The 13,612-nt window shown below is 38.7% G+C and overlaps 1 protein-coding gene across 2 annotated transcripts in view; it reads left to right on the forward strand.

Annotated features, from left to right (window-relative positions):
* npr1a (natriuretic peptide receptor 1a) overlaps positions 1-13,612 on the forward strand; it is an 83,584-nt gene that overhangs the window by 35,874 nt on the left and 34,098 nt on the right. For both annotated transcript variants that reach the window (XM_047816407.1, XM_047816408.1), the window contains one exon: positions 3,478-3,613. In XM_047816407.1, coding sequence (XP_047672363.1) covers positions 3,478-3,613 — 136 coding nt within the window. The remainder of the gene's footprint in view (positions 1-3,477; positions 3,614-13,612) is intronic.

The following is a 13,612-nucleotide window of genomic DNA, read 5'->3' on the forward strand; positions in this document are numbered from 1 at the left end:
AATGGCACGATTTAATTAGTGGCCTTTTTTATCAAATGTGTGGCCAAAAAAAATGATCAGGTGTAGGATTTTCTCAAGCTGCTACACACATATTGAGCTTAAAATGAAAAAATACACTCTACAGGCAAAAGTTTGAGCTCCCCTGACCTTCATGCCCATGTATCCTTGTTGAACATCTCATTCCTGATACATTCCTCCTTCTCTTCTCTTCTCTTCTCTTCTCTTCTCTTCTCGTCTCGTCTCGTCTCGTCTCATCGTGTCTTGTCTCGCCTCTTCTCTTCTCTTCTCTTCTCTTCTGTTACGTTGGGATGTTGATGAGCCTCTAGTTCCAGTTCATCCCAAAGCTGTACACTGGGGTTGAGTCAGAGTCAAAGCTCAGTGCAGGACACTCTAGTTCTTCCAGTCCGTCCTTAAACTCCACACCGTATCTTCATGAAGCTCAGGGGGTTTGTGCACAGTGACGTTGTCATGTTGGAACAGTGTTTGAGCTTCTTAATTCCATTGAAAAAACACGATAACCTAATAGACAGATCCATTATATCACTGAAGAGATTAAATTTGTTCGAAAAAGAACAACTTGAGCAACCTTTAACTTACATGAGAGATCTTATATGAAAAGAATCTATGCCATTTATTCTTAGCCTGAATTCTGGAGCAGTTGGTGTTAGCTGTTACTATAGAAACAATAGCATACATTTTTAAAACGCATTAGAACGCGCGCATTAATATAACCCTGTGATTTATGGTATAGCTGGAGTGTGTGTGTGCATGTGTGTATGAAATTCTAATTTATATTTTTTTAGTCACATTAACAATCATACACGAGTGTGTATGTCAAAAATGGAATTTAAAATGAAATAAAATGGAATTAGCTGTACAGAACAGAGAATAAATAGACAGGATATAAAAAATAGCATAAGAAAGCATTACAATGGCCGATGATATGAGTTTGTGTGTGTGTGTGTGTGTGTGTGTGTGTGTGTGTGTGTGTGTGTGTGTGTGTGTGTGTGTGTGTGTGTCTCAGTCACATAAACAATCATGCACAGTACATCATGCAGTGAAATGCAGTGAAAATCAAATTTAAATGTAAAATAAAATAAAATGGAATTAGCTGTGGAGAAGAGAAAAATAAACAATGAAAATACAGCATAAAAGTGATTACAGTGTGTGTGTGTGTATGTGTGTGTGTGTGTGTGTGTGTGTGTGTGTGTGTGTGTGTGTGTGTGTGTGTGTGTGTGTGTGTGTGTGTGTGAGTGGGTGTGCGTGTGTCTGTGTGTGTATGTGTCTGTGTGTGTGTGTGAGTTTCTGTGTGTGTGTGAGAGTGTGTGTGTGTGTGCGTGTGTCTGTGTGTGTCTGAGTGTGTCTGTGTGTGTGTGTGTATGTATGTGTGTGTGTGAGTGGGTGTGTGTGTGTCTGTGTGTGTATGTGTCTGTGTGTGTGTGTGAGTTTCTGTGTGTGTGTGTGAGAGTGTGTGTGCGTGTGTCTGTGTGTGTCTGAGTGTGTCTGTGTGTGTGTGTGTGTGTGTGTGTATGTATGTGCACTGAACAAATGACAAAAAGTTGCTATTCTCTGGATATCCAAACCCCCCGCTGGGCCTCGTGCAGTAAAGCACACACAGTAAGGATATTCAGTTCAGTGCGGTTGTTTTCTTAGATAAATAATAAATGTCTGATTGATGAGTGCATGACACAGGTCACTTCCAGCTTCATCACCCAGAGATTAGAGCACTTTTAGCTTTAACCCTCTTGTCTGCTGGAGCAAATAACAGACAGGTGGATTGTTTTTTTAATTACTTTTGGGGTTGTTTTCTTTTTTCTCCCCAACTCGAGTAGTTCGCTGTTGAATTTGGCGTTCCTGAGCCTTTCAGCGTTGAGTAATAGCTCTGTGTGTTGTGTGTTTTCCTTTAGGGCTCTGTCATCTCTCATATGTCTCTCATTCATCAGTAGTGATTAGGAATGGAAACAAACGTGTTGACTCGGGGGGGGAAGGGAACGTTGAAGCCTTGATCTAATCACCCAATGAGCTTAGGGGAGGAGATGAGAAAAAACGATAGTGACAAGAGACAATCCGAGCTGGGTAAAGAAAAGCGTATAAATAGCGTATGCTTCACTTCAAGCTGACGGCAGCCATCGGTTAGTATTAAGTAATACAGATATAATTAATATGTACTGAGATTACAAACAAGACCAGACACAATCGGTGGACGAATACAGTGACGGCTCCAAACGGTGCCTAAAACCTGTATGTTTTAGGTTCGGAATGTTTTAACTTCAATATATGACCTACACCTATTGGTCAATTCACCAAAATTGGTTTGGTTTGGTTTTAGACGTGATTAGGGCTGAAAACCATTTCATTTAAATCACCCAGCATTTCTTTTCTGTTCTGTTATTATTTCTCATACCGTAAGTTTAACAGCTTACAGTAGAAAAAAAACCCTAGAAATACTAAAAATAGACACGAAAATACATTCTGATTCGCTGTCTGCCTTTGAGTCGATTCAGAGTCAAATCGCTTTTTCTGCGTAATCGGATCATCCCACTGATGCTGAGCAGGAGGGAACACCAGGATTCAGATTTGATGTCCCTCTGCTAAAAATGTATTATTTTTTAATGATTTTGAAACACTACAGCTTGCTAGCATTATATAATGTACAAAGCTAGCAAGCTAAAATTTGCAAGAACATCATGACTGCTGAGGGCGCGGTGGCTTAGTGGTTAGCACGTTCGCCTCACACCTCCATGTTTGGGGGTTCGATTCCCGCCTCCACCTCGTGTGTGTGGAGTTTGCATGTTCTGCCCATGCCTCGGGGGTTTCCTCCGGTTTCCTCACCTGGTCCAAAGACATGCATGGTAGGTTGATTGGCATCTCTGGAAAAAAAATGTCTGTGGTGTGTGTGTGTGTGTGTGTGTGTGTGTGTGTGTGAGTGAATGAGTATGTGTGTGTGCCCTGCGATGGGTTGGCACTCCGTCCAGGGTGTATCCTGCCTTGATGCCCGATGACAGGCTCCCCGTGACCCGAGAAGTTCGGATAAGCGGGAGAAAATGAATGAATGAATCATGATTGCTAGTTAAACCTTATATATTGTTAGTGTACAATGTTTGACTCATGCACATGCACATGCACACACACACACACACACACACACACACACATATATTGGGTTATTGAAAACTCAGTAGATAGGCCCAAAGCACCACCGGTGAGTCACTTTGGTCAGTGGATTATTCTCAGCACACTGATGTATATATGGTGTTGTGTTTATATTTATATTTATCATAGACACAATATCTTACTTTGACCTTTTACCGATTGCACCTGTGTGTGTTGATGTTGTCTGCTCCCATAATGACATTACCTACGCTGCTTGAATACCATTTAACCGATAAACACTGGTGCTGTCTGCCTTTTGAGATATTGACTATTATTGTTCGCTCTTTATTTCTTTATATATATATTATTATTCTTTTTTTCCAGAGGAACATGATAGCTGGAGGCTTCCATGACGGAGTTCTGCTCTACGCTCAAGCTCTGAATGAGACTATGAGCCAGACAGGACAGAAACCGCCGGGTAACATGGTCACGGAAAGGATGTGGAACCGTACATTTTATGGTGAGTCTCTAAATCCGAGTGAAAATATCTGCGTGTCATGTGAGCCATGATTTAAAGCAGGTGTCCCCAAGCACCCCAATGGCTGTGGACCAGTATCGAGCCGTGGACCAGTATCGAGCCGTGGACCGTTTGGTACCAGAACCTTTTTTTATTTTATTGACTATGGCAGAAAGCAGGGTGTTTTATTTTGTAAAAAAAATCAAGTTCAGTCTGTGCCTCTTTCCTGCACTTGTCTAAGTGGCAGTTTTTTTTATGAACCGATAAATTAATCCCACAAGTTACCCCTGAGCAGAAAAAGACCTAATGATGACACAGCAGAAGACTCCAAGACTGCCAAGCAAAATAAAGCTACATTTTAAAGAGAAATACAAATAATTTTACTTATTATCATTACAAGTTCATCACAACAGGTGATTCACATGCTCCAAGCCTCGCTCTATATAATATGTGGGGACTGAAACCACTAAGCTTTAAACTGAATGAAGTCTTTGGACTTTTTTGAATGAAAGCACATGAGCATGAAGGACAGAAGCAATTATTGAAGACCACCACATTATATACCGTACATATAGTGCATAATACACTGATAAGCCATAACATTACAACCACTGACAAGTGATCAAACATTGATAATCTTGTTGCATGGCATCTGTTAAGGAGTGGGCATTGTTCTTCTGGAAAACCTTGGAAATGTCCATGTGGATGTTATTTTGAGACTTACCACCTACTTAAACATTGCTGCAGACCAAGAACACCTCTTCATGGTTCAAGTATTCTCTAATAACAGCAGACTCTTTGCCACACTGCAAAAATGGTTCAGAAATGGCTTTAAGATCATAAGAAAGGTATTGACTTGGCCTCCAGATTCCCCAGATCTCGATCCGATCGAGCACCTGTGAATGTGCTCGGCAAACACAAGGCTCCACCTCGTAACTTATAGGACTTAAAGGATCTGCTGCTACCATTTTTTTCTCTCGCATGAAACCGGTCACTAGTTGGGGATGGCTACTTTAAAGTTGTCTTGTTTTTCTAGGCTTTATCTGTCGGTGAACTTGTACCCATTGTAGCCTCAGATTCCTGTTCTCAGCTTATAAGGTGGCGCTGATTGGCGCGATAAAGTGTTATGCATCCTGAAAACCTTTTCTGTTCACCAAGGTTGTAAAGAGTGGTTATTTGAATTAACGTAACCTTCCTGTCAGCTCGGACAAGTCGGTTCGACTCGAGATTTACAACACAACCAGAATGGGATGAAACAATAAAAAATCCGATGATATTCTGAAATACTCCAAGCAGCCATAAACCATGCAACGAATACAGTCGCCGAGAGCTTGTTTTTTCCTCATTGTGGTGTGAACATTAACTAAACATTAACTTGGCTTGCATCTCCACGAAACATGAGAAACAGCTTACAATCTGCTACAGTAATGCCAACATATCTACGTTTTCCCAGCAGACTCGCATAAATATCATAACAAGATTGATAATGTCAGCCCGCCAGCCTGCGAGTTTACCGAGCGTTTGCAAATGACTAATGCTGAAGAGTAACTAACCATCTGGGTGTTCGGTATCTCCGCAGCTCTCTTCTCGTTTTTCTGTGCTGCTAAGCATTTTAGCAGCTCTGAGAATACAGAATAATAAGTACATACTGTACTCATTAACAGTATCATTCACAATAACAGATTCAGGATGTGGATGTACTTAGCAGAGAAAAGCCTCAGCTGTGATTGTGATTGGATCAGATTTGTAAAGCTGTACGACATTATCACTAATTCTGGACCCTGGTGCAAGATTCAAAAGAAGTTACAGTACAGCCCATCGAGACTAACCCTAATTATAATGTTTAGCGATTGTAATCTATCCCGAGAACACATTTTTTAAAATGAAACTGATTAGTAATTGAAAGGATATGCAAGTATTGAAGGCCACTATATATAGCAATTTTATTGTCCGCATATTTTGGACAGAAAGCGTTTCTGAGGCTGTAGGAGGTGAAGCTGCTTCATATTCACAATTCAGTTAGGTAACAATTTCAGAGCTTGTTTGAAAATGAACTCATTTCAGTATTGCCAACACTTCTCAATCAAATTACAGCCAATAAACTCAAACCACATTTGGTCGTAACCCTTATACTGTGTTTGAGCTGTGGTGTGTTTGTAGTCCAAACTTGTCCGATTTGTTAAAACACATTTCATTTAGTGTTACCTTTTCCTGAATTACACATTTTAGTCAGGTCAACTCCATCGTCCCAGAACACATGGTGGAATACAAATATGGCCGCCAAAGACCAGTCACCGGCTCCACACACCATCGAAATATTCAGTCTTACAGTTCAAATAATTTACAATTTTAGCATTTAGCAGATTCCTGTATCCAGAGCGAAGAGCATTTATCTCATTTAATTAATTAAGCTGAGCAGTTGAAGGTTAAGGGCTTCGGTCAAATGTCCAACCGTTGCAGCTTGGTGATCCTGGGATTTGAACTCATTCAGTCTGTTTTTTTTTTGTCAATCCTGTAATTTTTCGGACTTTGTTCTGTTTGCCGATCGCCTGAACACATTAGGACAATCTGCTAGTATTATTAAAGTTTCCTGCATCTTGAGGAAACGCATAGCTTCTCATTCTGACAAGACTTGCACTCATTTTCCTCAGATTAGATTTGAGGGAAGCAAATGAGCGAGGCACAGAGGGAGAACACAGCGAGAGTGTACGAAGCTGTGTTTTCTCTCACCACATGCTCTGTTACTGCCTTCTTCCTCGCAGTTTTCTCCCTCGCCACAGCGGCATGTGCAAACACATCTTTGAGACACGTGCTAATGTGACCAATGTTGCTACTCACTGAATAATTTTGCTAGAGGAAAAACAATAAATCAACAGGAGGGTTAAAGAGATGATCAGTTTTTGTGTGTGTTTACTGGTTGTCCGGACCGGCCTGACGGCTAGTGACAGTTTAGCTAGCGTGAGCCAAATCAGGGAACATTGTGTGGAAACAATGGTGCATTTGTTTCAGCAGGTACGAGAGGAATAACAGACTCGTAAAGTTTTTTTGTCTAAAACTCTAATTACTAATTGCTAATTGCTTCCATCATACAGTATATGAGCTCCTGACATGAGCAGAAGTGACATGAGAAAAGTTTTTGTGCCTTTATATAGCTTAAAATCATGCATTCAGACAGAACAAAGCACTCTATTTAGACCTGTTTCACTATTTACAGTAAATACTGAATAAAGTAAAGCCCCAGGAGTAAAACTGTTAACCTGTTCAACCCTAGGCATATTTTTGAGCCTATTGCTTGAGTATATCTTGAAAATTACAAGCTGTATTTGAATAATTCTGGTATTTATAATAAGTATATATATTACCAGGTCAGAATAAGAGGTGGAACACAGAATAAATAAATAAATAAAGAAAGAAAGAAAGAAAGAAAGAAAGAAAGAAAGAAAGAAAGAAAGAAAGAAAGAAAGAAAGAAAGAAAGAAAGAAAAATTGGTGGTTAATAAAAAAAAGGTGTTATTTGGTCACCGAGTGCTCATCTTTCTACCGTTGAAACCTGAACAATCTGGTTTTGTTTGTATTGTGTAATGGCCGATCGCCTTGTGTCGGTTTTGTTACGTGTGCAATGTTTACGCATTATTTTCTGTCTGTTTATTTAGCCGCTTGGTGTTGGAATTGTGTTTTGTTTAGGTGGAAATGGTCTTTGTAGTCATATAGCAGGGCTTCTTCCTGTACTGCTATGCTGCGTGTGTAGATACATTCAGGGATTGTGAAGGATTTATAAACAGTGTCCTGGCTTTGAAACCATAGCTGTTCTGTAGAGCAGTGATTCACAAAGTGGGGCCCAGGGCATGGGATGAAGTATCCAGGGGGTCCATGGTGTTTCTTTTTTATTATTATTATTATTTTATATGTTTTTTTATTGTTACGGGGTAGAAATCACAACCTGCATTATCAAAGTTATTATGTTTAGAAATTCAAGCACCAAAGTCCACTCCCGAGTTTGTGGAGAGTGTGGAAAGTTTATTCCTGAAAGTTCAGGAATAGAAAGTGCCAAAGAATGTTTTTGATTTTTTTTTTTAAATAAATCCATGCTGAAGGAGTACATGGTATTTATTTTAAAGTTAAAAGGGTCCAAACATCGATCCCAAAAATCCTTTCATCCATCCACACATCCATCTATCCATTCATCCATGTATACTACCACATTTTTCATCTATCCATCCATCCATACATCCACCCAGCCAGCCAGCCAGCCAGCCAGGCATAAATACATCTAACCTTCCACAAAATTATTCACCCATCCATCTATATTACCATCATTTTCATCCATCCATCCATCCATCCATCCATCCATCCATCCATCCATCCATCCATCCATCCATCCATCCATCCATCCACACATTGCAATATATGTGGCTAGGACTTAGGTCCTTAGCACTGTGTGGTTTTATCTAACCTTTTTGTTATTTTATGGGTCCTGAAGAAACATTGTTCCATTTCACTTTGTACTGCGTCTTTATATATGGTATGGTGAAATGGCAATAAAAGCTTTTTGACATGGCTTGATCTTTTTCATCAATGCATCCATCCTACCATCTTTTTCATCCATCCATCCATCCAAAAATACATCCAACAATCCAACCATCCATTTATATATATATATATATATATATATATATATATATATATATATATATATATATATATATATATATATATATATTATAAATTAATAAATCAGCTTAAGCCGCTGTGTTACCCAACTATGAAAAAGCACTAACATCATGAACACGACACGTACTGACTGACCGAGGAATCATATTTTCAATCCAGCAATCCTGTTAGCAAAAGTATTAAAAATGATGTATTGACATAATGCATTGAGTTATTCGTAGTTAGAGGTGCTATGTATCAGTCAACAGTCAACACAATTCATGTTAGTATTAAATATTTAAATATTAATTTGCATATTGTCTGGACCGGTGAAATTTTAACCTGGTTAAAAAAAAAAAAAAAAAAAAAACTGTTCTTTTCAACAAATGCAGACCAAATTGAGCCTTTAGAGAAAGTGAACCAGTGAGATGAGTCAAAGGATCCGAGTGATAGAATTTCTTCTTTTTTTCCCCCATTGTTCTCTGAAGCACTCTCTTTCCCAGATTCTTTAATCCAGCAAGCTCTTAGCTACATGGGCGATACTGGATTGCTCACCTTGCTATAGCTGAGAATGTGTGAATGATTGTGTGAGAGCGTAGAACCTGAGATACACTCCTTTGACAGCATGACAGGGATAACCAGTGAGTATTTAAAAAAGACATCAGTGTAAGAGATCGCCTTGTGTGTATTGTTAGAAAGAGCAGAAACGATTCTCACACATCTGCTCAACAGCTGCTCGCTCTTCTAATATTTCCCCAAGCCTTACTGACCACATCATGGTTTAAACACATAAATCACATCCATATTTTTTTTTTTCAGATTATAACTTTCCCATTATACATTTTTAAGAACTCAGATCTCGGAAACTGAAGCCAAATGGCTTGACGTCAGTCCTCGATGCCTAAGGAATGCTCCATTTTCTCAGGGTCATTATTCTGGTAAGACAGATCGCAGCCCCAGTACTGAAAGTCAGTATGACTTGTACGACTTCCATCAACAGGATTGTGTGCATATTTTGCCAATAAGTGTGGAAATCAAATAAATAAAAATATCTGTACAGATCTGACAATTTACTGAAGATAAGTGGATACGATGAAAAGAGACGCAAGCGGATTTATGGATTTAACGTTCTCGCTGTGTGACTGTATGAGTTGGCTGGTGCTCTGATGACTTCAGCCGGTTGCTTCATTGCTGAATATTCAGCAGTGATGACAACACTGATCTGCTAACGAGAGAGGGATCGGTCTAAAATGTGTTTTAAAAAAAGGGGTGTAAAAAGTTGTTTTACTAATAGGGCCTCCAGAGAATTGTGTTGATCACATGAGAAAACAAAAAAGTTTTTTGTCTTGATGATTATGCAGTTGATTATGGTGCATTTCTACTGAAAAGTGCTAAATTATTTCAGTGTAATTCATAAAGCCTGAGAATAACTGAGAGAATGACGACTGCATGCACGAATGAAGACTCATTTATTCATTTTCTACCGCTTATCCGAACTACCTCGGGTCACGGGGAGCCTGTGCCTATCTCAGGCGTCATCGGGCATCGAGGCAGGATACACCCTGGATGGAGTGCCAACCCATCACAGGGCACACACACTCTCACACACTCACACACTCCGGACAGTTTTCCAGAGATGACAATCAACCTACCATGCATGTCTTTGGACCGGGGGAGGAAACCGGAGTACCCTTAGGAAACCCCCGAGACACGGGGAGAACATGCAAAGTCCACACACACAAAGCGGAGGCGGAAATTGAACCCCGACCCTGGAGCTGTGAGGCGAACGTGCTAACCACTAAGCCACCGTGCCCCCTACTAATGAAGACTCTATGCACTAATTAAGACAGTGCACTACTAAAGACTGCATGCTATTGACTATGTACTAATGGAGTCTGCATGCACTGATTAAGACTACATGCAATAAAATGCAATAAAATAAAGACTCTACACACTAATGGAAACTGCATGCATTGATTAAGACAATACACTAATGAAGAATGCATGCACTAAAAAGTTCTAATGAAGACTCTACACACTAATGAGGACCATGCACTAATTAGGAAAAAGCACTAAATAAGACTGCATGCAATAAAATGCACTAATGAAGACTCCACTGTATTCACTAATAAAGACATTGCATCTAACAATGCAATAATAAAGACTTCATACACTAATGAAGACTGCATGCACTAAATGCATTAAGGGAAGACATTTGCAGGAGTCTGATTCAGTTATTTAAATACAAAACCTTATTATATATTTGAAGACTTATTTTTGAATGTAGCTATGATATAAGAACCCAGTGTTCAGCTCAAGTGATTTGTCTGAACCCAGTGGTCTGGGTTTGGCTTCACTGAACTCACACGTGTGACCTCACCATGTGTGAAGGAGATCCTCTGAGAGATGGAGTCGTATAACACGATTGGTTCAAATTGATACGTTACATTTTATTTACTTTTTAAATGTTAGATATTAAGTGACTTCATACTGAAAAAGAAGCTACATTCAGAAATCAGGTCATATTAACAATAGTATTTTATAAAAAGTATCTATATATAGAAATCCATTGGTGTGAAATCAAAGCGTCCTTCCCCGGATCGATCCTGAGTCCCGATTTCAGCCACTTGGGATTAAACCGTCTGCACAATAAATCAATGTAAATGACTTTCAGGTCTTTTTATTTTTCTTTCTGCTCAATTCATATTGCATGTCTTGTTCTTTTCGGCTGTCTCTGTCGTCCCCTCAAACCTCAGATTCATTGTCGGATGTTTATTCGTTCCTACTGTCCAATATCCTTGGAATATCTCCTCAGACACACAGAGCAGAGTGTAATAACTGCTCCAGGACAGAATAATGTTGTGTAGGGTGTTAAGTTCACTCCCCTGAGCTATTTGAATGATCTGTAACTCTAGATGTCTTTAGTGTAGTGTAGTGCTTTAGATTATAAAGTAAAGAAATTGTATTGTTTTTGGGTTTGTTTGCTTGTTTCAGACTTGTCCTTTAAATGGCAAATCCTCTAGGTTAACAGTGAAAAAGAACAAATATATAAAGGTCACCGAGGCTTGAACACAGAGGACTTTCGGCAACATTGAGTACATTTTTTCTGAGGGCTCGACTTCAGAAATAATCGAGTTTGTTCTTCATTTAAAGGGAAACCAATTTAGGCCACATAGTAAATTCATGGCAGGTTCAATATCATTTTTATTCTTATTTTATTAAAAAAATCTTGTGGAGGTTTAGGAATGAATGTTAAAACTCATGAGGTGACATTACAGGGTCGCATGATTTTGAGTAAATTAGGGTTGATTCTATGGTGCCATTTATATCCATACCTTGAAAATTTTGTGGTATTTTTCCGAGTCTTTCTAATACACTATACGCCATATTAGCACATAATGTATAATGTGAATCAGTCTGTCTACATGTACAAAGCTTATTACAGATTTTGAGGATGAAAAACATTTATCTATCTATCTATCTATCTATCTATCTATCTATCTATCTATCTATCTATCTATCTATCTATCTATCTATCTATCTATCTATCTATCTATCTATCTATCTATCTATCTATCTATCTGCAATTTTTTTTTATCAGTTCCAGTCTTTCAATCAGTGTAAAGAAATGAATCAAGCATCGCATTAGTTCCGGTTACGACATCCGTATTACCCGACCATTTAAATTCCCATTCATAGAGCTGTTCAGCGCTTCCCTTCTGCCGCGATCTAAACTCCCTCCTCCAACCCCAACTCCACCATGCCGGAACCCGTGTTCGCTGTACCAGTTCGTCTTAAATCTCCACATATTTTTCTCTCTTTCTCTCCCTCTCTAGCTAATTATTTAATTATCTACCTATCCATTCCCTTATTACTTTCCAAAAACACGTAAGCGAGCATATCAATACTATGCATGCTATGGTTCTGTTAGGGGGTCTATTCTATTTTCAAGTCGCTGCTCTCCCTGCTTTGTCCATGCATGCGCATGGACGGGCGCGTGGATTCTTGCCTAGAACAGAACCACCAACCACCAACACTAACTGTATGCATATCATCTAATAATTCCCTTGTGACAAAGTGGTCCTGACAGAAATTATGTTCTGTCTGTGAGTCTGATCTAAAATGAGTTTTGAAGATAAACACCTTTAAAATTTAGCTGCTTAAGAACAAACACTTGGGGTGTCAGAGAACAGAAATGGGTTCGATATCACAGTTTACTTTGAAGATACAAATTTTACTATGATTATATTTCTCCTAGTATTCTGGATCAAAACAGAAACACTACAAATACTAAAAGTCCTGAGTGTCCGATTTCATATGAGCTTCATATGAACGCCACTGTGGCGTGAGACATGACAAAGACGTAAAACGTAAGCGTAGTCATATACAGAACATTGTAACAGTGCAAGAAACACAAAGTATTTGTTGTGAAAACCAATTTAGTTTTTAACATTGGTCAACATTGGTCACATTAGCACATGTCTCTAGAATTAAAACCAACTTAGTTATTATCAGTATAAAAATCATTAATTCAGCTAATAAATAGCTATAACACTAGCATGATGGAACAATAATCGTTCATAGGCTTTATCATGTTGTATTGGAGAATGAGGCTTCACAGTAGTTTTCAACGAAAACGGAAGAACCTAACATTTTTGACGGCTGCATGAAGCAGAAATATATACGTTGTACTTTTTAGTATAAGATGCATGAATTCATTCATACATAAACTCTCAACAGGTATGTTTTATTGTCCAGGAAATATAAACTATGTGTTATCAGAAAGCAACACAAACCTTTTATAAGCCCCAGCAATGATACTCAGAGTCAACAGGGTATGAATATCAAACGAATCCATAACTAGCATAAACCAGGTGAACACAGTCAGTTAACAACCCAATGGCAGGAGAGATTGGACCGAATCTCTTGTTTTTAGTAGAACTAAAAACAAACCCCATAAGAACCATCTAATTGTACTATTATAAGATATGATAACCTTATAAACGTGTTCTCTCAGTGGTTAAGGTGTTGGATGACTGATCAGAAGGTTGTGAGATTAAATCCCAGGTCCACCAAGCTGTAAGTGTAAACATATTACTTCCTTTAAAATCTCAAATCTTTACAATCGTTCTCTGTTGATGAAGGAAGACTAATATCTTGTAACAGAAGATTCAACATCCTGCAGTTGGTATATTACCACAGAACAGATCTACTGAATAATTCAATCTTTTTCATTTTATTTTCATCTTAGTACAGAGTCTTCAAATGACATCAAACTTTTATATTACCTCGAGAAATCCTCCAGAATTACTGTTATTAAAGATTCATACCGAGCTTATGAATGTGTTATGAT

Source organism: Tachysurus fulvidraco, chromosome 7 (assembly GCF_022655615.1).
Source record: "Tachysurus fulvidraco isolate hzauxx_2018 chromosome 7, HZAU_PFXX_2.0, whole genome shotgun sequence".
NCBI classification, from domain to species: domain Eukaryota; kingdom Metazoa; phylum Chordata; class Actinopteri; order Siluriformes; family Bagridae; genus Tachysurus; species Tachysurus fulvidraco.